This window comes from Salvelinus sp. IW2-2015, linkage group LG31 (genome assembly GCF_002910315.2).
Source record: "Salvelinus sp. IW2-2015 linkage group LG31, ASM291031v2, whole genome shotgun sequence".
NCBI classification, from domain to species: Eukaryota; Metazoa; Chordata; class Actinopteri; order Salmoniformes; family Salmonidae; genus Salvelinus; species Salvelinus sp. IW2-2015.
The window spans coordinates 11859528-11887295 of NC_036870.1; the positions used below are offsets into that span (position 1 = coordinate 11859528).

The 27768-nt window shown below is 42.2% G+C and overlaps 1 protein-coding gene across 1 annotated transcript; it reads right to left on the minus strand.

Annotated features, from left to right (window-relative positions):
- On the minus strand, nucleotides 1–27594 carry LOC111955890 (integrator complex subunit 3-like). Its single transcript, XM_023976250.2, is given in 31 exon segments — nucleotides 1–3063; nucleotides 3336–3492; nucleotides 3635–3707; nucleotides 3868–3968; nucleotides 7425–7476; nucleotides 7479–7537; nucleotides 7539–7589; nucleotides 7685–7734; nucleotides 10933–11045; nucleotides 11202–11277; nucleotides 11381–11449; nucleotides 14155–14308; nucleotides 14666–14830; nucleotides 14917–15020; nucleotides 15656–15710; nucleotides 16430–16562; nucleotides 16991–17113; nucleotides 17791–17909; nucleotides 18151–18242; nucleotides 18653–18732; nucleotides 20462–20549; nucleotides 20757–20948; nucleotides 21058–21155; nucleotides 21271–21400; nucleotides 21769–21910; nucleotides 22349–22415; nucleotides 22609–22693; nucleotides 22848–22961; nucleotides 24822–24905; nucleotides 26687–26770; nucleotides 27449–27594. Coding segments are annotated over 31 exon segments (3072 nt in total). The 5' UTR covers nucleotides 27533–27594; the 3' UTR covers nucleotides 1–2985.
- Nucleotides 27595–27768: the final 174 nt, after the last annotated feature.

Below are 27768 nucleotides of genomic sequence, written 5' to 3' on the forward strand. Positions count from 1 at the left end.
TCATGTTTGTATTTTTATTTATTTTTGCAATAAAGATGGTGACACTACAATAATACACATTTACAATAGGCCTGTATCTAAAAATACATACAGACTAATGATATATATATATATATACAGTGGGGTCCGAAATTATGGACACCCTTGATAAAGATAAGCAATAACAACTGTATAAAATTAAGGATTCAAATATTGAGCTATATTGTATGCAAAAAAATTGGAAAATGTTATTATATACTAATACCATTGCTTAGCACAATAGATTTTGTTTAACAAGTAATGCATTTTTTCTCAAAAAGGTAGGGGTCAAAATTATTGACACCCCTAAAGATTCTTATGAATAAAGTAGAAGTTGAGTATTTGGTCCCATATTCCTAGCACACAATGACTACATCAAGCTTGTGACTCTACAAACTTGTTGGATGCATTTGCAGTTCGTTTTGGTTGTGTTTCAGATAATTTTGTGTCAGATAGAAATGAATYGTAAATAATGTATTGTGTCATTTTGATGTCACTTGCGTTATAAATAAGAACATATTATGTTTCGACACACTTTACATTTAGGATTCCTGAGTGGCGCAGRGGTCTAAGGCACTACATCTCAGTGCAAGAGGTCCCTGGTTCAAATCCAGACTGCATCACATCTGGCCGTGATTACTACATCTCAGTGCAAGAGATTACTGGCCGTGATTACTACATCTCAGTGCAAGAGGTCCCTGGTTCAAATCCAGGCTGCATCACATCTGGCTGTGATTGAGAGTCCCATAGGGGGGTGCACAATTGGCCCAGCCCAGCGTTGGCTGTCATTGTAAATAAAAATTAGATCTTAACTGACTTGCCTAGTAAAAAAAAAAAAAAAAGTGGATGCTACCATGACTACAGATAATCCTGAATGAATTGTGTATAATGATGAGTGAGAAAGTTAGAGGGTCAAAGATCATACCAAGACACACTAACCTCTCACCATTACAGGGGAAGTTAGCATGTCTTGGGGGTGTGATAGTTGACCCTCTAACTTTCTGCTCTTCACCCAGGTTTTRATATTCCACAGCATATGAAAGGRGGGTGCTGTTACTGGGAGGTAGAGAAGAGTGGTCCGGATGTATATAGCAGCCTCATAWAAAGATATTAAGAGTGGTTWGGACTCAGTATTAGGATTCAATGACAGTTTACAGTGTTATCGTTTCAGAAACAATAATGTTGAGATTAAAGTATCAGGCCCTCAGTCCTCCAGAGTAGGAGTGTACCTGGATCACAAAGCAGGTTCTCTGTCCTTCTACAGCGTTTCGGACACAATGCCTCTCCTCCAGAGTCCAGACCACATTCACTCAGCCTCTCTATCCTGGGTTTTGGACATAAAAAGATAGAGCTGTGTAAACTGTGATCGAGGAAGCCTTACTAGAGAGATGCTTTATGTTCTTTAACCCTGTGCAATTATTGCATTATGTGATCTTAATTTTAGTCAARGTTTCAATCTTGTACATTCACCTCAATGTATGATTTAATGTACATACTGAATAACAACTTGATAGAAACTTGTAAATAAGAATATGTTCTTACTTGACTTGCCTGATATTGAATTACTTGCCAGATAGATACAAATGACAATACTTTAATATTGATATCTTCAAACAAATGTCAATAAATGAAGACTTCTAGTCTCAACCTCAGTTCTCACTGGATACATATGTAGTATTTTTTTTTTTTTTTTTATTTATTTTTTACTTAGGCTACTTTCAGGGTAAGTGGGAAAATGGAGGTAGCCTATGGGGCCKGGAGAAACTCATCTACGGTCCGGATTGGTTTAAATAGCTACTGCTAAACTTAGCCAGATAATTAAATAGCCTACATTATGAGACATCTCTGGGCAGAAGGGTACTCCAGTAATGTCCTGGGTAGTGTTACAGCATTGACTGGTGTGAGCTGTGCTGCAGTGTGAAAACTCAACCATAAGCCTGAATCATACTTAACATGCACCATTAAATTTGTTATTTAAAGATAATAGTCAAACACATTACATAAGACTATATCTCCACACCACAGTTATTTTTTAGCCCTTTTTTTTTTTATTAATATCATAATCATTTAACATAGTTATGATCTTTTTTATGAAAATAGTTCAGTAGAAAGACATTTCCATTAAAAAGTTCAGCGACTACTTCTGGCTCCTCCATTCATACAGTCTTTATTTCTGACCTCGCATACAGTCCAACCATCTGTGGTTAAAATTATCCAATGAGAGAGTATGTGTGTCCATGTTCTCGCTTCTGGCCAATCAGAAATGAAGAGTGAACAGGAACAGGAACAGGTGACAGGTATGTTTATCAACCAATAGTTAAAGTTTTTTTCAGACGCAGGAAGGATTATTATTTTTTCTTTCTGGGGGGGTGGGATTGTGACAGAGGTGACTTTTCTTTCTAGGAACGGGATGAATCTTCTAAACCTAACCTTCCACATGTGCCTCTGTTAAAATTGACTGGACTGGATGGTCTTGCTGGTTGGTCGGTCATCATGGCCATGGCTTATAAAATGCTTTGTCGGTCTGATGTCTCCAAGTGCATTGTGATAGGCGGACCACTAAGTGACAATAGAGCAACACATCCACTCCCCCTAAACATCCTAAGTCTAGTCATGTAATCCTTTCCTCAAGGACACAGTCTCGTAACAGTGTTTCTGTTTGTGTTTCAGTCTGTGCCACGGCGACTGGCATTTCCCCTCGCTTCTCGAGCGCTTTGGAATGCCCCCCCTGACCAATCCAGCCAGACCAACTGACACAAAGCAGCCAATGACCAGTGAGAGGAGAGGAAGAGCGTCTCCATGGCTCCGGCCAGTAGCATTAGAGTCCACGCGGAGGAGTCCCGRCCCCTCTTGTTGAGTGTCTCTGGGGGCGTGGTTTCCTCAGTGGTTTGGAGAAGCTGGTTGGCTGATGGTCCTGTCTTCAGGGATGTCACTATGGCAGGTGGGAGCGGGTTGGTTGTGGGGCTCTCAGTCGCTGTCCGAGGCCACCGCMGATGAGCCTTTCCTCTTCCTCTTGGGAGCTTTGGGTTTGGAGTCCTCTTCCTCCTGGAGTAGGGGTGGAAATAAAAAGGAGGTTTGAGGAACAAGTGGAGACCGAAATAGCCTCTGAAACCAGGAGAGCTAAACATTTTTTTATTAATATTGAAACTATAATTACACAGCTGAGAGAGACACAAAATAGTTCCTGATTAACAGTTTAGGTTCCGTTAATCAGCAATTAATAGAACCTAAATCTAATCCTGGTGCTGGAGTGTAAAAGGGTATGGGACTATGTGAGGCTCATCTTAACACAGAGTCTCTCTCATAGGAGGACCTACCGAGGCACTACTGGATGCGCTTTCTTCCTCGTTGCTAACAGGGGTGGCCGCTCCCTTACGCGACCGCGGAGAGGAAGCGGGGGCCTTGCGCCGTGACTTGGGAGGCTTGGAGGAGGGCTCTTCATACTCCTCTGCCAATGAAAACAGGTCGCTGAATCTGAGTGGCGGAGACAGAAAGAGGGGACACATGTACAATCCTGTCATACTCTAAAACCCCTATAAGACACTCCTAGTAACTGTGTTATTCATAGCCTCTTTAAATGATCCTCTGAGGACAGGAAGAGAGTCTGGGGTCTCACCTCATCTTGTGGGCCTCGTCACAGCTGGCCTGGACGTGCTGCAGTGCCTGCAGGATGGGTGTCTGTGTGAAGACTGGGGACACACAGACAGAAGGGTCAGAGTTCACGGTACGGTACTTATCACTGGGTTAGACATGTGTTTGGGGGATACTAAGGTAAGTGTATAAGGCGGTGTTAGTTTGTTGCTATTTCAGGAGAGATGTGTTTTAGAATAGTAAAACAGTGTGTCTCACAGCTGTTCTTGGTGTTGCTGAGGTTCAGCCTCAGGTTGTCCATGTGCTCCAGGATCTGTTCCAGGGTCAGCTGGGCCAGTTTACTGCTGGAGCTACGCAGACTGGGAGACACACAGGCAATAAAACACTCCTTCCTTATACTCCAGTGAACAGGAACACTACTGTGGCCAGGCTTTAACCTAACGATCATCAACACAGTGTGCAGGCTTTTGTTCCAGCCCAGCATTTAAACAACCAATTCAACTTATAATCAAGACCATGGGTGATCACTCAGGCTATTTGCAGTGCAGTTAAAATCAACAAAAGCTCAACATCAATGAACAGAAACACTAGAAAACCATTCTGAAGCATTTAAACCCATGTGGGTGTCTTCAGTTAAAGAGATTAAGACTTTTACACCAATGATAATTGTTTTTCTTACCTCGAGAATATATCAGTTTGACTTACGGAAAGCGCGGTGAAGTAAACATTGCATGGAACACGAGTATGAAAAGTTCTACTTTAAATCTTTGGAAACAGTTCTGCCGAATTAAAAAAAAATCTAAGTCGAACCCAGATGTTCTGAAGTGAAAGTGTTGCGCTATAGGTTGAATCGAAGTACACTATATGACTAAAAGTATGTGGACATCTGCTCGTTGAACATCTKATTRCAAAATCCTGGGCATTAATATGAAGTTGGTCCCCCCTTTGCTGCTTTAACAGCCTCCACTCTTCTGGGAGGGCTTTCCACTTGATGTTGGAACATTGTTGCCGGGACTTGCTTCCATTTAGCCACAAGAACACTAGGAAGGTCGGGCACTGATGTTGGGCGATTAGGCCTGGCTGGCAGTCAGCGTTCCAATTCATCCCAAAGGTGTTGGATGGGGTTCAGGTCAGGGCTCTGTGCAGGCCAGTCAAGTTCTTCCACAGACATCTCGACAAACCATTTCTGTATGGTCCCCGCTTTGTGCACAGGGGCATTGTCATGCTGAAACAGCCACAAAGTAGGGAGCCTAGAATGTCATTGTATGCAGTAGCATTAACATTTCCCTTCACTGAAACTAAAGGGGCCTAGCCCGAACCATGAGAAACAGACCATTATTCGTCCRCCACCAAACTTGACAGTTGACACTATGCATTGGGGCAGGTAGCATTCTCCTGGCATCCACCAAACCCAAATTCGTCCGTCGGACTGCCAGACTGAAGCGTGATTCATCACTCCAGAAAWTGCGTTTCCACTGCTCCAAAGTCCAATTGCGGCGAGCTTTACACCACTCCAGCCGACGCTTGGCATTGTGCATGGTGATCTTAGGCTTGTGTGCTGCTGCTCGGCCATGAAAACCTATTTCATGAAGGTCCCGACGAACAGTTGTTGTGCTGACGTTGCTTCCAGTGGCAGTTTGGAYCTCGGTAGTGAGTGTTGCAACTGAGGACAGACAATTTTTATGCGCTATGRGCTTCAGCACTTGGCGGTCACATTCTGTGAGGCTGTGTGGCTTACCACTTCGTGYCTGAGCAGTTGTTGCTCCTAGACGTTTCCACTTCACAATAACAGCACTTACAATTGACCGGGGCAACTRTAGCAGGACAGAAATTTGACGAACTGACTTGTTGGAAAGGTGGCATCCATATGACGGCGCCACGTTGAAAGTCACTGAGCTCTTCAGTACGGGCCATTCTAATGCTAATGTATGTCTATGGAAATTGCATGGCTGTGTGCMCGATTTTATACACCTYTCAACAGCAGGTGTGGCTGAAATAGCCAAATCCACTAATTTGAAGGGGTGTCCACATACTTTGTATATACAGTGGGGCAAAAKAGTATTTAGTCAGCCACCAATTGTGCAAGTTCTCCCACTTAAAAAAATGAGAGAGGCCTGTACTTTTCATCATAGGTACACTTCAACTATGACAGACAAAATTAGTGAAAAAAATCCAGAAAATCACTTTGTAGGATTTTTAATGAATTTATTCGCAAATTATGGTGGAAAATAAGTATTTGGTCACCTACAAACAAGCAAGATTTCTGGCTCTCACAGACCTGTAACTTCTTCTTTAAGAGGCTCCTCTGTCCTCCACTCGTTCGCTGTCATTAATGCAACCTGTTTGGAATCTTGTTATCAGTATAAAAGACACCTGTCCACAACCTCAAAACAGTCACACTCCAAACTCCACTATGGCCAAGTCCAAAGAGCTGTCAAAGGACACCAGAAACAAAATTTGTAGACCTGCACCAGGCTGGGAAGACTGGAATCTGCATATAGGTAAGCAGCTTGGTTTGAAGAAATCAACTGTGGGCGCAATTATAGGAAATGGCAAGACATACAAGACCAACTGGAATAATCTCCCTCGATCTTGGGGCTCCACGCAAGATCTCAACCCGTGGGTCACAATTGATCACAAGAAAGGTGAGCAAAAATCCCAGAACCACACAGGGGACCTAGTGAATGACAACTGCAGAGAGCTGGGACCAAAGTAACAAAGCCTACCATCAGTACACCACTACGCCGCCAGGGACTCAAATCCTGCAGTGCAAGACGTGTCCCCCTGCTTAAGCCAGCTACATGTCCAGGCCCGTCTATAAGTTTGCTAGAGAGCATTTGGATGATCCAGAAGAAGATTGGGAGAATGTCATATGGTCAGATGAAAGCAAAATAAAAACTCAACTCGTCGTGTTTTGGAGGACAAAGAATGCTGAGTTTGCATCCAAAGAACACCATACCTACTGTGAAGCATGGGGTGGAAACATCATTTACACGGACGACTGATCTCGTGTAAAGAAGAATGAATTGGGGCCATGTATCGTGGGATTTTGAGTGAAACACTCCTTCCATCAGCAAGGGCATGAAGATGAAACGTGGCTGGGTCTTTCAGCAATGACAATGATCCCAACACACCGGCCCCGGGCAACGAAGGAGTGGCTTCGTAAGAAGCATTTCAAGGTCCTGGAGTGGCCTAGCCAGTCTCCAGATCTCAACCCATAGAAAATCTTTGGAGGGAGTTGAAAGTCCGTGTTGCCCAGCAACAGCCACTAAACATCACTGCTCTAGAGGAGATCTGCATGGAGGAATGGGCCAAATACCAGCAACAGTGTGTGAAAACCTTGTGAAGACTTACAGAAAACGTTTGACCTCAGTCATTGCCAACAAAGGGTATACAACAAAGTATTGAGATAAACTTTGTTATTGACCAAATACTTATTTTCCACCATAATTTGCAAATAAATTCATTAAAAATCCTACAATGTGATTTTCTGGATTTTCTTTTCTCATTTTGTCTGTCATAGTTGAAGTGTACCTATGATGAAAATTACAGGCCTCTCTCATCTTTTTAAGTGGGAGAACTTGCACAATTGGTGGCTGACTAAATACTTTTTTGCCCCACTGTATGGTGTATGTGTGAGCTATTTTAGAAAGTGTAGCGAACCAAATAAAAAACTATTGGATGCCAACATTAGCAATATCCAAACAGTGGATTGACGTAACATCAAAGATCTTCTCTGAAGGTAAAGAAAACTATTAAGATTGGGGTAAAAACTCCATCTCTTTAAAAATGGAAAGCGGTTGACTCGTAGTCACCTCTGGCGTTTGCGTGGCAGGTTGTTGTTCTTGATGAGCAGGGCCTTGATGGTTCCCCCAGGACGTCGTCGTGCTTGGCCGCCCAGTGGCGCAGGATACTGGTGGTGAATGGTCCTCCGGTGGCAGGGCCGACTGAGCACCATCTTCACCATCTCCCCACTGGGCCTAAAGGGGAAGGAGCACCACAGGGATCAGTACTGGTCCACTGTAGTCTTGTTTTTATTAATTTGCAGAGATATGTACCCGTAACTATAGCTTACTTTTCCCTGCGTAGTTGCAACAGCAAACAGGAGAGTGCTTCTGGGTGTCTGGAAAGGAAGAGATACAACATGAGCATATTATGCAGTGGTAATATCAGGAAAGAACAGGGTAGAACCATTAACACATTTTAGTAAGGTCAATAGCATACCCAGCTCAAATATTCTAAAGATAAGCTGGTAGTAGCTTAACTGTCAGCTATTAACATAACATTAACACGCTATACATGACGTCAGAACTCAGGTTGTCCCTTCACACAGCACGGTGGGTTTTGACTGACAGCCGTATAAACTTGAGCCCGCGCACAACAAGAAGATGCCCCCCCCCCCCCCCAATAATTGGGCTACTTTTACACGTGTTGTCTGAGGGAATGCCCCTGTAATCCAAATGTGCACTTCACATATCCATATTTGAAAACTCATGTAATTTACAGTATCAACATTTATGATCGCTATGTTTGAGCCACAGGATGACATGCGTTATACCCTGGGTTGTCCTGAACAGAAAGAGCCAGTTTGTCGTATTGTAGAGAACATTTGCCGCAGAACACACATTCAATGCACTCATGACATTCTATGCACACTAAAATTACCCATCTGATTGTCTGAAGTGACTTTTGAAAGCCTAACACTAAGACGTTATTTTATAATAATGGCGCCGGAGGGAATGGCTGCTGTTTTACAGGCTCCTAACCAACTGTGCTGTTTTGTGTGTTTTTTCACATTGTTTTTAACTTATTTGGTACATAATGTTGCTGGTACCGTCTACTATGACCGAAAAGAGGTTCTGAATATCAGAACAGCAATTACTCACCTCGATCTGGACAAATATTATTTATTTAGGATATACTGCTTCTACGAGACCAGGCCCAAATCACCGTCATTCGCGTGAAGAAAAGACGGAAATACAGGGGGCGGAGATCGGAGTGCCTTTTGAGAATTCGTTGGCGAGTGGGTAACCCGCTTCTACCATCTGTTCTATTGGCCAACATGCAATCACTGMAAAATAAACTGGATGATCTCTCTGCTCGAGACTATCCTACCAACGGGACATTAAAAACTGTAATATCTTAAGTTTCACCGAGTCATTGCTCGCCTGAGGTAGCGTAACTCATGATAAACTGTAGACCACACTATCTATATTTTTCGTAGCCATCTATTTACCACCACAAACCGATGCTGGCACTAAGACCGCACTCAATGAGCTGTATAAGGCCTTAAGCAAATAAGAAAATGCTCATCCAGAAGCGGTGCTCCTTGTGGTTGGGGACTTTAATGTAGGCAAACTTAAATCCTTTTTACCAAATTTCTACCAGCATGTCAAATGTGCAACCAGAGGGGAAAAAAACTAGACTAGAGGTCGACTGGGGTCGAATGGACGATTAATTAGGGCCGATTTCAAGTTTTCATAACAATCGGTAATCGRCATTTTTGGACACCAATTATGGCCGATTACATTGCACTCCACGAGGAGACTGCGTGGCAGGCTGACTACCTGTTATGCGAGTGCAGCAAGGAGCCAAGGTAAGGTGCTAGCTAGCATTAAACATATCTTATAAAAATCAATCAATCTTAACATAATRACTAGTTAACTACACATGGTTGATGATATTACTAGTTTAACTAGCTTGTCCTGCATTGCATATAATCYATGCGGTGCATGTTAATTTATCATTGAATCACAGCCTACTTCGCCAAATGGGTGATTTAACAAGCGCATTCGCGAAAAAAAGCAGTGTCGTTGCACCAGTGTACCTAACCATAAACATCAACACCTTTCTTAAAATCAATACACAAGTATATATTTTTATTAGTATATATTTTTGCCTGCTAACATGAATTTKTTTTAACTTGGGAGATTGTGTCACTTCTCTTGCGTTCTGTGCAACAGAGTCAGGGTATATGCAGCAGTTTRGGCTGCCTGGCTCGTTGCGAACTGTGAAGACTATTTCTTCCTAACAAAGACAGCCAACTTCGCCAAACGGGGGATGATTTAACAAAAGCGCATTTGGGAAAAAAGCACAATCGTTGCACGAATGTACCTAACCACAAACACCAATGCCTTTCTTAAAATCAATACACAGAAGTATATATTTTTTTAAACCTGCATATTTAGTTAAAAGAAATTCATGTTAGCAGGCAATATTATCTAAGGAAATTGTGTCACTTCTCTTGCGTTCATTTTACGCAGAGTCAGGGTATATGCAACAGTTTYGGCCGCCTGGCTCGTTGCGAACTAATTTGCCAGAATTTTACAGAATTATGACATAACACTGAAGGTTGTGAAATGTAACAGCAATATTTAGGCTGATGGATGCCACCCGTTAGATCAAATATGGAACGGTTCCTTATTTCACTAAAATAATAAACATTTTGTTTTCGAAATGATAGGTCATTAATATGGTCAAATCCGGAAACTAAGGCTCGTATTTCTGTGTGTTATTATATTATAATTAAGTCTATTATTTGATAGAGCAGTCTGACTGAGCGGTGGTTGGCAGCAGCAGGCTCGTAAGCATTGATTCAAACAGCACTTTCGTAACTTTATTTCTTGAACTGCATTGTTGGTTAAGGGCTTGTAAGTAAGCATTTCACGGTAAGGTCTACACCTGTTGTATTCGGCACATACGACAAATCAAATTTGCCACATTGGCAATAGAAAAAGCTTTCCAATGATGCCCACCTGATCCAGATTGCGATTAATAATGGAATGTTTATGTGTGATGGCGGGGACGAAGGGCTGTGTTCCAAACAAAAAACTACAATGGTGCTTTCTTCAGTTCCACAATGACAAAGCTAAGAGCGCTCAAAAACACCTTACAGTTGAAGGATCTTCCTTCAGTCATAAACTTAAGAACTGTGCACAGTTTGGAGAGATGTGTAACCACTTGGCGACACCAGCTAGACCTCTCACTCAAACCCTCGTTATCGTTTTTTCTTATGATGTGAAAAGTACAGTAAGTGTAAAATGCACATAAAATCAACATTGTAATGTTTGGATTCAGTCTTGTGTAAGGTTAACTGTTGTGTCCTCACCATCATCATCATCTGATAATTACCCCATCTCCAAAAAGTTATTTCAATTGCTGCCATGGTCATGCATATGATTTGTGTAGCTCTTCTGTTGGAAACATTTAAATTTGGCCCCATCTATACAGGTCAATTTCCACYTGTATAGGGGGGTCAACAGTCTTAGTGATTTAGCTAAGAATAGTGGAGAGCAGTGTCTAGGCCTTTGTGTGTATCTCACCTTTGTACTTTAGGTGCTGCAGGATGGGGATAATGGTCTCCAGTGGGATGCTGTGGGCCAGGAAGAGCTGCCAGGTGCTGTACTGCTCAAACGTCTCCCAATCCAGAGACTGGACTGTAAACAATATTTCATACAGTTAGACACAAGCACACTACAATATGGAGACTGATAACATTCAGCAGACACAAGCACTACGAGTCTGTGTTTTTAAGTCTGGGTGTGTGTGTCAGTATATGAGTGTGTGTGTGTCTGACGTTATACGTGACTCACTGAGGATATTGAGGACAGAGTCCTTGCGGAACATCACCAGATTGCCAATCATCACGTGACACATCAGCTCCTGCAGCTGAAAAAAGAAAACAAAGAGAGATGAGGGAGTGAGATGGGAGGGTTGAAGGAAAAAATACTACGCAGTACAGCATATTTTTGTGTGAGTGTGGTTGAATTACCTGTGTTGAATCGATGACGGCTACAATCATGTTGAGTAGCTCTGCGCTGCGCAATGTCTCATCTGGGAACTACAGAGAGAGGAAGATATCAGCAGTCAACGGTGTTGGGCGAATGAGTGTGTTGGGCGAATGAGTGTGTTGGGCGAATGAGTGTGTTGGGCGAATGAGTGTGTTGGGCGAATGAGTGTGTTGGGTGAATGAGTGTGTTGGGTGAATGAGTGTGTTGGGTGAATGAGTGTGTTTTTTATGTAAATTAGATGGTCTTGACCTCAACATATACAGTACATTTGGAAAGTATTCAGACACATGGACTTTTTCCACATTTTGTTAAGTTGCAGCCTTATTCTAAAATATATATATATTTTTTTTATTCCCTCAATCTACACACAATACCCCATAATGAAAAAGCAAAAAAAGTTTAGAAATTTTAGCAAATTTATATATAGGAAAAAAATCTATAGATCACATTTACATAAGTATTCAGACACTTTACTCAGTACTTTGTTGAAGCACCTTTAGCAGCGATTACAGCCTTGAGTCTTCTATGTTGCTACAAGCTTGGCACACCTGTATTTGGGGAGTTTCTCCCATTCTTCTTTGCAGATCCTCTGAAGCGCTGTCGGGTTGGATGGGGAGTGTCGCTGCACAGCTATTTTCAGGTCTCTCCAGATAGGTTAGACCGGGTTCAAGTCCGGGCTCTGGCTGGGCCACTCAAGGACATTCAGAAACTGATCCCATAACCACTCCTACGTTGTCTTGGCTGTGTGCTTAGGGTCGTTGTTCTGTTGGAGGYTGAACCTTCGCCCCAGTCTGAGTTCCTGAGCACTCTGGAGCAGGTTTTCATCAAGGATCTCTCTGTACTTTGCTCCGTTGATCTTTCCCTTGATCCTGACTAGTCTCCCAGTCCCTGCAGCTGAAAAACATCCCCAAAGCATGATGCTGCCACCACCATGCTTCACCGTAGGGATGGTGGCAGGTTTCCTCCAGACATGACGCTTGGCATTCAGGCCAAAGAGTTCAATCTTTGTTGGTACCCTTCCCCAGATCTGTGCCTCGACACAATCCTGTCTCTGAGCTCTACGGATAATTKTTTCGACCTCATGGCAACTTTGGGACCTTATATAGACAGGTGTGTGCTTTTCCAATCAATTGAATTGACCACAAGTGGACACCAATCAAGTTGTCGAAACATCTCAAGGATGCACCCGAGCTCAATTTCGAGTCTCATCGCAAAGGGTCTGAATACTTATGTAAATAAGAAGTTTATCTTTAATACATTTGCAAAAATTTCAGGTATAATCCTAGAGGAAAAAAACATTTAACAAATGTTATAATAAGGCTGTAACATAACAAAATGTGGAAAAGGGAAGGGGTCTGAATACTTTCCGAGGAATATTCACACCCCTTGACTTTTCCCACATTTTGTTGTGTTAAAGTGGGATTAAAATGGACTTAAATTGTCATTTTTTGTCAAATAAGAATTCTAACAGAACATAATTTTTATGGAAATAGAACACTTATATATCTTGATTAGATATGTATTCAACCCCCTGAGTCAAGACATGTTTGGCAGCGATTACAGCTGTGAGTCTTTATGGGTAAGTGTCTAAGAGATTTGCACACCTGGATTGTACAATATTTGCCCATTATTCTTTTTTTAAATTAAGCTCTGTCAAGTTGGTTCTTGATCATTGCTAGACAGCCATTTTCAAGTCTTGTCATAGATTTTCATGCTGATTTAAATCAAAACTGTAACTAGTCCACTCAGGAACATGCAATGGCGTCTTGGTAAGCGACTAKAGTGTATATTTGGTCTTGTGTTTTAGGTAATTATCCTGCTGAAAGGTGAATTTGTCTCCCAGTGTCTGCTTGAGAGCAGACTGAACACAATTTCTAGGATTATACCTGTGCTTAGCTCTAATCTGTTTATTTTTACCCCCCAAAAAACTAGTCCCTGCTGATGACAAGCATACCCATAACATGATGCAGCCACCACCATGCTTGAAAATATGAAGAGTGGTACTCAGTGATGTGTCGTGCTGGATTTTCCCCAAACATATCGTTTTGTATTCAGGACAAAAAGTTAATATCTCTGCTACATTTTTTGAAATGTCTTCTTATCACTCTTATTTATGTTAGTATTGTGGAGTAGCTACAATGTTGTTGAACAATCCTCAGTTATCTCCCATCACCATTGACCTCATGGTGAAATCCCTGAGCGGTTTCCTTCCTCTCCGGCAACTGAGTTAGGAAGGARGCCTGRATCTTTGTAGTGACTGGGTGTATTGATCCARCATCCAAAGTGTAATTACTGCACAATGCTCAAAGGGATATTCAATGTCTGCTTTGTTTTACCCATCTACAAATAGGTGCCCTTCTTTGRGAACCATTGMAAAACCTCCCTGGTCTTTGTGGTTGAATCTGTGTTTGAAATTCCCTGCTCAAATGAGGGACCTTACAGATAATTGTGTGTGGGGTACAGAGATAAGGTAATCATTTAAAAATCATGATAAACACAATTACTGCACACAGAGTGAGTCCATGTGACATTTTTACTCCTGAACTTATTTAGGCTTACCATAACAAAAGGGTTGAATACTTACTGATTCAAGCCATTTCTACTTTTCATTTGTAAAKAWWWTTTAAAACATAATTCRACTTTGACATTATGGGGTATTGTGACTCAAAATCTCAATTTAACCCATTTTAAATTCAGCCTGTAACACAACAACATTTGGAAAAAGTKAATCTCTGAAGATGGTGTTTGCGTGTACCTCGGTGTAGATGGATGGTGTGAGATAGCAGAGGAGCCTGATGTCGTCCTCCTGGCAGGCCTTCATATCCATCATCAGACAGGTGTGCAGGTCTCCTAGCGCTGTGGCCTGGGCAAAAGACTCATACAGACTCATCTTCCCCATCGCCGCTTTACTGTGGTGGGAGACGATGTTACAACAATGTTAGAACTAGGTTTCAGCTAAGATCCAACAATGGTGCAACAACGTTAGAACAAATGATGTTAAACCAACAGAGCCGTTAGATGGCAAAAATGTGTACAGACTCATGTCTCCAATGACGGCTTTATCGCGGTAGAAGGAACATTAGAGTATTAGAGAAACTAAAACAGTGCACGGTTATAGGAAAGGAGCTAGATAATCAGTAACTTTAGGCAGACAACAAAATCTCTAACCCACTCTCCCTCAGCCTCCCTCAGCCTCCCTGAAGCCAAGGGGTCCCCAATCATTTTTTAAAACTAATGCTAAGCAGTGTTGGGCCCAGTGCCCTCACCTGGCCTTGAGGTAGTAAAGCAGGTGGTAGCCGATCTTGGGCTGTTTCTGGTAGAGCTCCGCCAGCATCTCCAGCAGCACTGAGAAGCCACTGTTGTCCTCCTGCATCTGACACAGGTTCCTGAACACCAGGCACACAGGCTTACACACAGACTCCTCCAGCGACCTGGGAACAAACAGTTAATATAAAAAATATATATATATTCTCTCATGTATACACAAATGTGCGGCAGAGGCCGCACACACACTTACTCTTCTGTGATCTCGTCGGGAAGCACGTCTCCTCTGAAGTGGCCCTTGAAGAGCTCGGCCAGACAGGAGGCCAGAGTGGACATCTGCTCTGACTCAAAGTCCTCCTGAGAGAGAGAGAGAGAGAGGGAACACCAATAAAACACAGAGAATTCCCATTTCCCTCCACAAGATATACACTGAGTGTACAAAACATTAAGAACACATGCTCTTTCCATGACAGACTGACCAGGTGAAAGCTATGATCCCTTATTGATGTCACTTGTTAAATCCACTTCAATCAGTGTAGATTAAGGGGAGGAGACAGGTTAAAGAAATATTTTTAAGCCTTGAGACAATTGATTGTGTATGTGTGCCCTTCAGAGGGTGAATGGGCAAGACAAAACATTTAAGTGCCTTTGAACAGGGTGTGGTAGTAGGTGCAACGCTTCTGCGTTTTTCACACAACAGTTTCCTGTGTGTATCAAGAATGGTCCAACACCCAAAGGACATCCAGCCAACTTGACAACTGTGGGAAGCATTGAGTCAACATGGGCCAACATCCCTGTGGAACGCTTTCAACACCTTGCGGAGTCCATGCCCCGACGAATTGAGGCTGTTCTGAAGGCAAAAGGGCAGGGGTGCAACTCAACATTAAGAGGTGTCCTTCATGTTTTGTACACTCAGTGTATGATGACCCCCAATATATATCTGGATTTAAGCCCATGTTATTCAGACTACATTATTATTTCAGTTCACTCACCTCCAAGATCAGATCCACGATCTCCTGCATGACTTCACAATGTGTCTCAGTGTCACTGTTGGAGGGACAGATGGGAAAGGAAATAATTATTAATGAGCCCATTTTGAATAAACAAAAGACTTCCAGCACTGCAATCACCAATGTTGTTGCAATCAGCAATGACAGCAATGGGAGTGATTGGGGGAGGCTGAGAGATGAAGTACGAAAGCGGCCCTCCAAATCAACTCAAATCAATGGACGGAAAATGGCAGAAACAACCCAACCTACTAGTGAGCTAGGCAGAGGCGTGAAGCGAACGGCATTATTGTCAACGCCTCCTCATTCTATACATAAGCTAACAGTGTGAACGGGAAGAGCAGGGATCTCCAACACTGGTCGTGAAAAGCTACTGGGTGTGCAAGCCTTTGTTRTCGCCCCACAATAACCCACCTGATTGAAATAATCAAGGTCGAAACTGAAGAGGACCATGATTAGCTGGAAACAAGTGCATTAGTGCTGGGGTGGAACAAAAGACTGCGCACCCAGTAGCTCTCCATGGTCTTTGATTTGGGACAGGGCACGTGTGACTGAGGATCTGACTGAGAATGTCAGCGAATGTGAAAGATTGAGTGTTAAGCTGCCATGAATGAAAAATCATATATTCCGATATGTTTGCTTTGGTAATGTCTTATGCCAATAACGCTAATTGAATTTAATTAAATGGAGTGTGCTTGTTTGTTAGACAAATAATGTTATGATGCGAGGGCATTGTCAAGTCACATCCACTCAACTGACCTTCCTTTCTGTAACTGCAACACCTTCTCCTTCATCATGTCATCCAATTGGTCCACGTAGGGAGTGATGTCAGCGGGCTCCTCAATAATGGCCTCTTTGATTGGGTGGAATCGGAACTCCCGCTTTTTATTTCCTGTAATAACCAAAATGAGAGGTCAGCCAATGACTTGAAGTGGATGAGTAAGAAGCAGAGTGAGATTGAGGCCCTAATATGTTTCCAGTCTTTTGAATTGGTTTGTGGGTTTCTATATTGCTTTCACATGCAAGTTTCTGATTTGGTTTAATCTAAGCTAAAAGCGGTGTTAATGTATTAAGCTGCTGATCTACGTGGAAAAGGGGGGGTGAAAGCAAATCCAACTCCTATGGTCATTGTCATCCATAGAAGTTGACATGACAGCACAAACAGATCTGGGACTAGGATAGATCACGTTATGGTTATTTGGTGTAAAATGCAGTGGAATKGATTGTACCAATTTAAGTGTTGCGAGTCTGGTGGTTATAAAACATTATCTATTATATGGGTCGAATGCAGTAATAAAATGTGTCCTTCCTTACCCTCACCCTTGTTGTTAATCTCCTCCTCATCGTCGCTGAAGGCAGCCTCCGTGTTGTCATAGCAACCGTCCTCCTTGTCCAGCAACACATGATTGTCCATCTCCAAGGAAACAGACTCCTCCATTTTCACTGAGGAGCGAAGGGTGATTAGACGGCATTGTAGAGTAGAGGCAAGGAAACAGAAGGTTCTCAGATAAAGGCAACACGAATAACAGCTTAGCTAGATATATCCCTCCAAACACACACACATATTTTCCTGGTTAACCTTATTCAAAGTAGTTAAACATTAACACTAGGATCAATTATTTAATCATGCGATATTTAGTGGGGACAATTCACATTTTAAATTGTCAGTTGCACCCCAATGCAATTCAATAAAGTCATATTGAATTGAAAATGCTCTACTTTACGGTTCCTGTTCAAGATGGAACAAGCTCTAATTCAACAGACACTTTTACTCAAAGCCACWTTCAGTTGGCACAACAGCCTGAGCTCTAGGGACTAGAGTCTATTCAAAAGACAAGGTCTAGTTTCCCTACTGTTGCTAGAAAGAGGCTATTTCAACTCTACCAATATCATAAAGCATGATTCAAAGGTTGCTTCTTTATGATTCCCAACCTGACAATATTGATTAGTGTTATTGTGCATGTCCGGGGGAGGATGGTTGCAGATGAGGGACGTTTATTTTGCATGTCTGTAACTGTAATGAGCTGTGTAAAGACATTCCTCTTTAAAGACCACCAACAGTGTTGATTTATTCATTCATTCATGTTAATAAATAAAAGTTTCATTACTTTCATTTGTACCTTCATCCCTTCCCTCGGTGGGGGGTGAGGGGGAACTGCAGAACTCTGGGAAGCGTTCCCTCAGCATGGAGCGCAGCTCCCGGTCCAGTTTGGGGTTGTCAAAGAGTGGGGCTAGGTGACTGAGGGAGGAAAAGACAGACAGACATATACGTGGTTACAATAAGGCTGATGAAGATCCACTGACATAAAATMGAATAAAATAACTAAATCCCTGACAATACCAAAATCATTGGATCAAAAATATAGGTTCAATTGAAAAATAATATTAATTTGTTTATGCATAATTGTGACAAGGTCTATGGTCAAATATATCCTTTGATGGCGGTGGTGTGTGTATGTATGCGTGAGAGAGAGACTCACGCCAGCACTCTTTTCTCCATGATGAAGGTGAGAGAGTTGAAGACCCCCTGACGCACCTGCCCTTCCAGAGGGGGGAAAAAGTGAGGGATGATCTGTGAGGGAGAAAGAGGAGGGCGGGTGGAGAAAAGAGAGCAAAACAGAGTTGGATCAACTGAAGGCAAGAAGGAGTCAAGAGGAGATGAGTCAAACATCTGAGAGAAGGCCAAAATACCACACAACTAACTTATCTAAAGCATGGCACAACAAACACTAATTAAAGTTGTCATTAAACTTCCCCACTGCTGTAAATTTACCACTCYTTTCCCAAGTCAGACCAAACGGGTGAATAGTGCAGGAAATGTAAAAACATCTCTTCKCTCTCTAATGCTTTGCTAACACATGGAGCATAAAGCACGTATCAACAAAGTCTATTCCACTTTGAATAGCTAAAAAAAAAGCAGCAAATTCACCATAGCTAAGTGATATGAATGAGCTCCATTGTGTAATGTGTGCATCCACTCACCCGACACATGAAGTCCAGGAGAGTGGCAGTGATGGCTGGATGAGGCTTCATGGAGTGGTGCATCACCAAGATGGCCGGCTCTGAGGGAGGGGGAAGAGAGAATGGATGGGTAAACCATGAAAACAGAAAGGGAAGAGAAAACAGTGCATACTGTGGCAGAGAGAAGGTGATAGCAGAAAGGCATCCATCGTGTGACCTCTTTCTGTTATTCTAATATACCACTAACCCAGCATTTTCCTAATTCTATACATTTGGCCCCTTACATGAAGAGATACAGTGGGGAGAACAAGTATTTGACACACTGACGATTTTGCAGGTTTTCCTACTTACAAAGCATGTAGAGGTCCGTAATTTTTATCATAGGTACACTTCAACTGTGAGAGACGGAATCTAAAACAAACCCCCCAAAAATTACATTGTATGATTTTTAAGTAATTCATTTGCATTTTATTGCATGACATAAGTATTTGATCACCTACCAACCAGTAAGAATTCCGGCTCTCACAGACCTGTTAGTTTTTCTTTAAGAAGCCCTCCTGTTCTCCACTCATTACCTGTATTAACTGCACCMGTTTGAACTCGTTACCTGTATAAAAGACACCTGTCCACACACTCAATCAAACAGACTCCAACCTCTCCACAATGGCCAAGACCAGABAGCTGTGTAAGGACATCAGGGATAAAATTGTAGACCTGCACAAGGCTGGGATGGGCTACAGGACAATAGGCAAGCAGCCTGGTGAGAAGGCAACAACTGTTGGTGCAATTATTAGAAAATGGAAGAAGTTCAAGATGACGGTCAATCACCCTCGGTCTGGGGCTCCATGCAAGATCTCACCTCGTGGGGCATCAATGATCATGAGGAAGGTGAGGGATCAGCCCAGAACTACATGGCAGGACCTGGTCAATAACCTGTAGAGAGCTGGGACCACAGTCTCAAAGAAAACCATTAGTAACACACTACGCCGTCATGGATTAAAATCCTGCAGCGCACGCAAGGTCCCCCTGCTCAAGCCAGCGCATGTCCAGGCCCGTCTGAAGTTTGCCAATGACTATCTGGATGATCCAGAGGAGGAATGGGAGAAGGTCATGTGGTCTGATGAGACAAAAATAGAGCTTTTTGGTCTAAACTCCACTCGCCGTGTTTGGAGGAAGAAGAAGGATGAGTACAGCCCCAAGAACACCATCCCAACRGTGAAGCATGGAGGTGGAAACATCKTTCTTTGGGGATGCTTTTCTGCAAAGGGGACAGGACGACTGCACCGTATTGAGGGGAGGATGGATGGGGCCATCTATCGCGAGATCTTGGCCAACAACCTCCTTCCCTCAGTAAGAGCATTGAAGATGGGTCGTGGCTGGGTCTTCCAGCATGACAACGACCCGAAACACACAGCCAGGGCAACTTTGCACCTGTCTCTTATACACATCTAGATGTGTATAAGAGACAGGTATGGAGGAGTGGGCCAAAATCCCTGCTGCAGTGTGTGCAAACCTGGTCAAGAACTACAGGAAACATATGATCTCTGTAATTGCAAACAAAGGTTTCTGTACCAAATATTAAGTTCTGCTTTTCTGATGTATCAAATACTTATGTCATGCAATAAAATGCACAAAAAAATGCATTACTTAAAAATCATACAATGTGATTTTCTGGAATTTTGTTTTAGATTCCGTCTCTCACAGTTACCTATGATAAAAAATTACAGACCTCTACATGCTTTGTAAGTAGGAAATACTCCCGATTTTGCAGGTTATCAAATACTTGTTCTCCCCACTGTACAGGTGGTGTTCCCCCCCCCCCCGTCTTACCTATGTTCATGATGCTGTCCTTCTCTGGGCTGAAAAAGAGCCAGTCGTAGAACAGGGCCAGCTTGGCGTTGGAGGCCGCCACGTTAGACTGAAGACGTAAGTAATAAAAATGTATTTATTACAATGTGATTACTATTTAACAATGTTATTTATGGGTAACGTCCAGTTAAATAGCTGTAAATACTAGGTAAATTCAAATTGAAAAAGCTTTATTGTCTACTTAATTAACAGACAGGAAATCATCATTGGRATAAATGCAAAATAAAGCGTTAGCCATCTTTGCCCCGCCCTTTACCGTGCAGGTGGTGAGCAGCCAGCCAATGATAGCCCAGCGGGGCAGGATGTCGGAGCTCAACACCTCATTGGATGGGTGCACCACGCCGCAGATGTAGCGAATCAGGTCGCAGCGCAGCGACTGGCTCTCTGCCGTGGACAGGTATTGTCTCTGGAACCAGTCCTGGTATCGCTTCTGCTGGCCAAAACGCACCTACAGGGACAGAGGGACAGGATAGGCATAAAGGAATGTGTATATGCATGCACTATACATGTGTTTGTACTGTTCTGAGAAGTGTTGTAGTGTGTGTGTGTGTGTTTACCCTGGAGGTCATGAAGAGCAGTTTGGTCTCCATGTCTGGTGTGAGGCGACAAGCCAGGAACTTCCGGGATGTGCGAGCGGTCAGGAGCTGCAGCAAGCCTATAGAACCAGACGGAGAGGGAGCGAGAAAGAGAGAGGTTTAGAGCTGAGCAACAAGTCTCTTAAACACATGTGCCCCCCCCCCCCGTGCTGAGCGACACTCTCTTACCCTTACCAGTGAACTGAGGGCTCAGGGCCTGGGGGTTGTGGAGCAGGTCTTTCCACAGCAGCTCCATCTCCGGGATCCGGGCCACAATCTGCAGCAGACGCACCAGGTCTCTCCCAATGATAAAACACTCCATAAACTAGARAGGGACGAGGGTAGAAGAGAGAGAGGAAAATGTCATTACTCATTCAATTACTTCATTGCTGTGTGGAAATTCCTCCATGTCAAACCTAGATACAGTATAATAACAGTCTGTGTTCTTGGGCATATAGAATATGACAAATCTTCTTTCTTATCAGTCCTCCTTCCATCAAGAATCCACAAACATCTTCACTCCAATTCTGCACCCCCCCCCCCTCAGGGGTTTAGCTTAACTATACTCCACCCGCTTTCCTCTCCCTCCTTCCAACCTTGAAATGTTCTCCTCCCTCATTCACTATATTGCTCTTCTCCTTACCTCACTGATCCCATTACATCATTCCCTCCTTCATTCCTCTCCTCCCTCACCTTCTCTCGGAGCAGGCCGATACAGAAGTCCACCTCCTTCTGTCTGAGGACCAGCAGCGCCGGGGTGCCGTGGTCCACGATGAGGCGCAGGTAGGTGTACACGGACATGGCTATCAGCATGCCACTCTTCAGCACCCACTCCCTGAGTGAAAAAAAGAGATAGAGATGATTGTAGTCCTTGTGGGTTTGTTGTATGGTAAACCAYACGAGTCCAAACTTCCACAAAGTGTGAGTGTGTTGAGCAAAAAAAGGAACAGAGGGGTGCTCAATAACAACAATCATGAAAAGGGCTGACTAAGGAAAACTTCCAAAAGGACTAACTTGAGGCAGAAAAGAGTTGGAGCACTCAACAAAAAAGGCAGAGATTGATTTCTGTTCAATTTCTGCCTCAAATTAGTCCTTTTGGAAGTTTGTCTTAGTAAGCCCTTSTCATGTGTTATGAGCCTACTTCAAAGCATGAGATTATTTAAAAAATAATTGTGTGAGATATGTTTTTGCCCTATGAACCAGTTGGACTTTTATTACATGACAATACTGGAGTGAAAGAGTGTTTCCTGTTGAACTCCACTCGCCAACACACCTTTGTTCCACCAGTATGTCCAGCACATTCTCAGCCAGCCACAGGTTCTTATTAGTGATGTCTCCTCCTGGACACAGAAAAAAAGCCACATAGCTACTCAAWCAAGCAAACCAATACACAGACAAAATAAACAAAAAGGTGAGAAAGCCATTTTGAGCAACGGTAAAACAAGACAAGATACTACTTTGTGCATTGGCAGAAAGATTTGCTCTGCATCTCAATGCAGTGAAACCAACAGTACACATGGTGAACGGACTAACCTGCGATCTGCTTCATAAGGGTCATGAGGATGCCGTCCGCTCCGATTACGCCACTCTTCACCAGCTCCCTCACCAACCACACCAACTGAAAGGAGAGAGAGYGGGGGGGSATCATTAGTCAATCACTTACTCATTAGAAAACATCAAAATCTACATGTGTATTTTGTGTCAATAAAGCTAATTAAATTGAGAGCACAGAAACCGTTTCTGCCTTTTCTACACGGAGACAAACTGTTTACCTGTGTGCGGCACACGTCTTGCAGCTTGAGGAACTTCTCCATGAGGATCTGGTTGATCTTGATCAGGACCACGTTCATGCCGTCCCTATTCACCAGGGTCAGGTCTCTGTAGCACTGTGGAGATTAGAGTAGAGAATACAAACGTGTTATATGACGAAAGGCTAATTTGCTTTGCAGCATATGGACATGCTGTACAGTGTACATACAACACAGTGTGATAACGAACAGCTTTGTGCATCAATAGGGGCTATGTATAAATACTGTAATGTGGATTAAATTGGGCACCCAGTCAAACATGTTCAGATGACAAGGATTTAGAGGRGCCACAGGAATATTATAGAAGTTCACCATTCTTAAAAAATATATATATATATATTTTTTTTAAGAATGGTGAACTTCTATAAACAATAATAATAAAAATGATATATATATGGACAGTGAAAGTCAGAATGTTTAGGGGAGACGGATAGAGGAAGACAGACAGGATTAGTAGCCATGTTGTCAGGGTGATGTGGTCCGGACTCTGGAGGGCTAACCACTACACCAGACTCTGGATCAGAACTTCACCATTCTCTAAATAATTTCTATTGATTTCCCCAACAGCCCCATTCTACAAAACCTTACGATGGAAATGTTCATGTCTCATCATAAGGTGTAATGATAATCTACAGTCTGAAAGTGTGTGTGTGTGTGTGTATATATAGATATATATATATATATACACACACACACACACACACACATATATAATAGCGGTGTTAGAGGAAGTGAGATGTGCATAAAGTGTGTGTGATACTGGTAATCACACACAGTGGTTTAGGAGGCTGCAGTGTGTGTATTTATAGTGTTGTGTGACAGTGTAATAAATATGAGTGTCTGTACTGTGTGTGTGATGTTTGTTGCGTGAAAGCCATAAACACTGACAAGGACAGTGAGGCTTCAGAGTTTAGCATGAACATTTGTGACGTGTTTGCAGTGTATGTGATGTATAGATTGGTATGTAGCAGTGGTGGGGAAAGTACTCAATCGTCATACTTGAGTAAAAGTAAAGATACCTTAATAGAAAATTACTCAAGTAAAAYGTGAAAGTCACCCTGTAAAATACTACTTGYGTAAAGTCTAWAAGTATTTGGATTTAAATGTACTTTTGTATCAAAAGTAKATGGAATTGCTAAGATGTGCTTAAGTATCAAAAGTAAAAATAATTTAAAGTTCCTTATATTAAGTGGCACAATTGTATTTAAAAAATAATATATTTACAGATAGCCAGGGGCACACTCAGACATAATTTACAAACAAAGCATGTGTGTTAGTGAGTCCYCCAGATCAGAGGCAGTATGGGTGACCAGGCATGTTCTCTTGATAAGTTTGTGAATTGTAACGAGTACTTTTGGGTGTCAGGGAAAATGTATAGAGTAAAAGTAAAAGTTGCCAAAAATATAAATAGTAATGTAAAGTACAGATACCCCAAAAAACAACTTACGTAGTACTTTAAAGTATTTTTACTTAAGTACTTTACAACARTGGGTGGTAGAGTATTTGGAGTCTATAATTCCATTCACATATCCTGTAGCCTAAAGTATTCAAGGTATTAGGGTGTTGATAACAGCACACTATTTTTAGTGCACTCACAAGAGTCACTATGTAAGCTAATTCAAAACATGTGAGGTGTGTATAAATATTGGTGTGTGTATAGTGAATGCAATCAATGGAGAKATGATCATGAGAGCTTTCCGACCCTCCTGGTTTGACCCGGAGTCTCCCAGAATTGGCTTTCGACTTCCGGCGAACAGGAAAACTATTCCAGAGTATTTTGAAAACGCAATAACGGAATTAGACCAAGATGTGAAAATGTTGAATCTACCTGAAATGAGCTCCGTCTGGCAACCATAATGATSATATGAAATGGTAACGTGTATGATAATGATATGAAGTATGACAATGATCATGTATATGGTAGTAATGAGGCCTTACCCTCTGTGCCTGTGGGGGTTCTGTGAGCAGCAGAGCAAAGAGTCCCAGACACACCTCCTCGTGCTGCTGTGGGCCTTTACACACCTAGAGAAGGGAGGAGATGAGGACAATATATGATACCATGTAACCTAGCCCTGACCAAGTTATCATTACTCATTGTGTAATTTATGATTATTTCTCTCGCTCTCTGCATTGTAGGGAAGGGCCCGTAAGTAAGCATTTCACTGTTAGTCTACACCTGTTGTTTATGAAGCATGTGACAAATAKAATGTCATTTGATGGGGCTGTAGCCTCCACATTCATGGTGTTGACGAAGGAGGCCTCAGCCATATTAGGGCTTCATGTAACTTGAACCTATTCAATACAACARATTARATTCCATGTCATTTCAGCAGGCCATGACACCCACCATCTCAGATTGTCTTGAAATTGTTTTTGTAGTTAGAAACAGGTAAGATTGGCATTCCTGAAATTATTTTGATGAAATGTAATTTTATCTGAGAAATTAAGCTAACTGTATAGTGCTTTGCAATTGTAATGATATTAGATTGTGTTGTGTTTAATAGTACATGTCACAAATTACAATACATTTAGAGCTGTTTCCTAATAACTTTATTGAAAAACATAAGAGTGCCATGCAATTCATTATTTTATTGGAGTTGTCACTACATTTTAGACCCTAGCCCATTTCTCCATCAAKGTTTGGGCTTGTAGGAGAAGTTTTCATATGAGAATTGCGTAGGYATAGCCCTCTCASAGAGCAGTCACTTTTGGACTATTCCACGAGAGTTGGGTTGAAGCATTAGGTTGCTATTAGGGCTAACATATTGCTTTCATGGAGGACTGGCTTGAATTGTGAGGATGACAACACAATTTATTTTCATGAGACAAATCTATTGGTTTTCTAACCAGAGTTGCAAAGGAAATATTGTGATCTATTTAATAAACACAAGASACCAGCACAAATGACAAGAGTGTGGCTGTATAGCAGGAACACCGCCACCTAGCAGTCTTAACATGGTACTTTCATACTACTTTATGGTAAATAATGCAAGTGACTTCAACGACAAATTTCTCTGAACAGGGGAGAAAYAAGTCACTAGATTCACAGGGAACACATTACATAGTATGGAGAAGCAAGAGGCCTACTCCAAGCCATAGCTTCATACTGCTTGTCAAACAGAAAACTGATACTGTATACTGGTTGTTGGGGTGGGATTGGCGTGGAGTGCTGGGGGTCCATGGGTGGCTTTTGACAACAACAAAACTACTCCTCATGTCTTACTAATTGGTAGGAAAAAGTTTGGGCCAAATCCGATGTTGGATACTATATTTATTGAATATTATCTGAATCCGAAAAATGTAAATAGGTTATTTGAGTGCAATCAAATAGCTATATTTCTCAGAGATCAAATTARATTTGAACAAAATAATGTTTCAGGAATGGTAATCGTATCTGTTAATAACTACAGAAACTATTTCAGAACAATCTGAGATGGTGGGTTTCGAAATCSTCTTTCTTGTGCTTTCTGAGGCTGAACGACCCACCTAGCCTACAAGTAGCATACTGTATAATCTTACACATCTCAATATGCTTATGTAGCATATGCATCACATCCTTTGAGTACTAACATTTACAAAGGGCAATGCAGAAATGTGCATGAGAACAGCTCAATTGCTAAGCAACTGATTACTCTGACCATAGTCACATTCTATTAGATTCAATCCTATGCTATACAACTAATGTAATGTAGAGCCTAAGGCTCAACTAAAATATGTAAGTAGCTACATCTCATCTGCATATTCTAGTATGTAGAGTCCCATCCCATGGTGGTGGACTATTAGTGTGAGGGCGAGGGACTCACATTAGCTGTGATGGCATCGTTGGCTTCACGCTCCGACAGGCCATTTGTCAATGAAGTAACGATCCCCACACACCTCTCCAACCGCTAATGAACACAACAAAAAAAGGAATGTTAACCACAAAGACACCCAGAAGCATAGATAGGCCTAATTGTTCACAATTCACAATGTGGGCATACACACACACAAAATGCCACACAAAGAACAACACAGCACACTAAAACACATGGGAACAACAAGTCAGAGAAATCATACACACACAAATCACACATTAAGGCTGCACACAAACAACAATAGAACGATGATCACTGTCAATTGAGCTAGCTACTGTATGAAAATGCCTTAACCGTGTGGGGGTTAGGCTCTTGAATTTTTTAGGGGAAGGATCACTACCTTTTGTCAGAAAAGGTACTTTATTGACATGTGTATGATTAGCTTTGCGCATGTGCACGGGCTCGTGTCTCATCTATGTTTACCAAAATAGCATGCTAAATGCTACGCTAAATTCTGCTGGATTCCCCATCATTTAAACTCAAGTCAACATAGCGAAAATACTTACTGCAAACATACACATGCCAGGCTATAAAATGCAATTTCGAATTAGTAATCAAACTTGCTGAATGATAGCTAGCTAGCAACATACAGGCTATTTTGTAAAATGGTTCCGTGTCTTTGTAGTGAATGTTTTATAACGTGCTGTATGGTTGAACAGCTGTTCGTATGATGTAGCAAAAATTCTTGAGAATGTTTTATAGTAGCCCTACCTCCTCCAGCTCATCTTTTGCGTCCAGGGTCGTGGACACCAATAGGCGACCCTGTGGTTTCCCCTTTGCCGGTGAAGGCTCCATCACCACCCGCCTCGCTTCGTCTGGCCCCAGAGGACTTGAGGGGTTAGACACTGTGGTTCGGGGGAAATTCTAAATGGTTTTCTCGTAGCAATGGATCGGCTCTAACAATAGACAGTTGTTTAGACTCTTTTTACACGGTCTTCGTCGGACACCGTGTTTTTTTAAACTTGGTTAGTCCACCTTTCAGTCTCACTCCGGTGCTTTCGACAGTGTTCGAATAAAACAAACTAACTTCC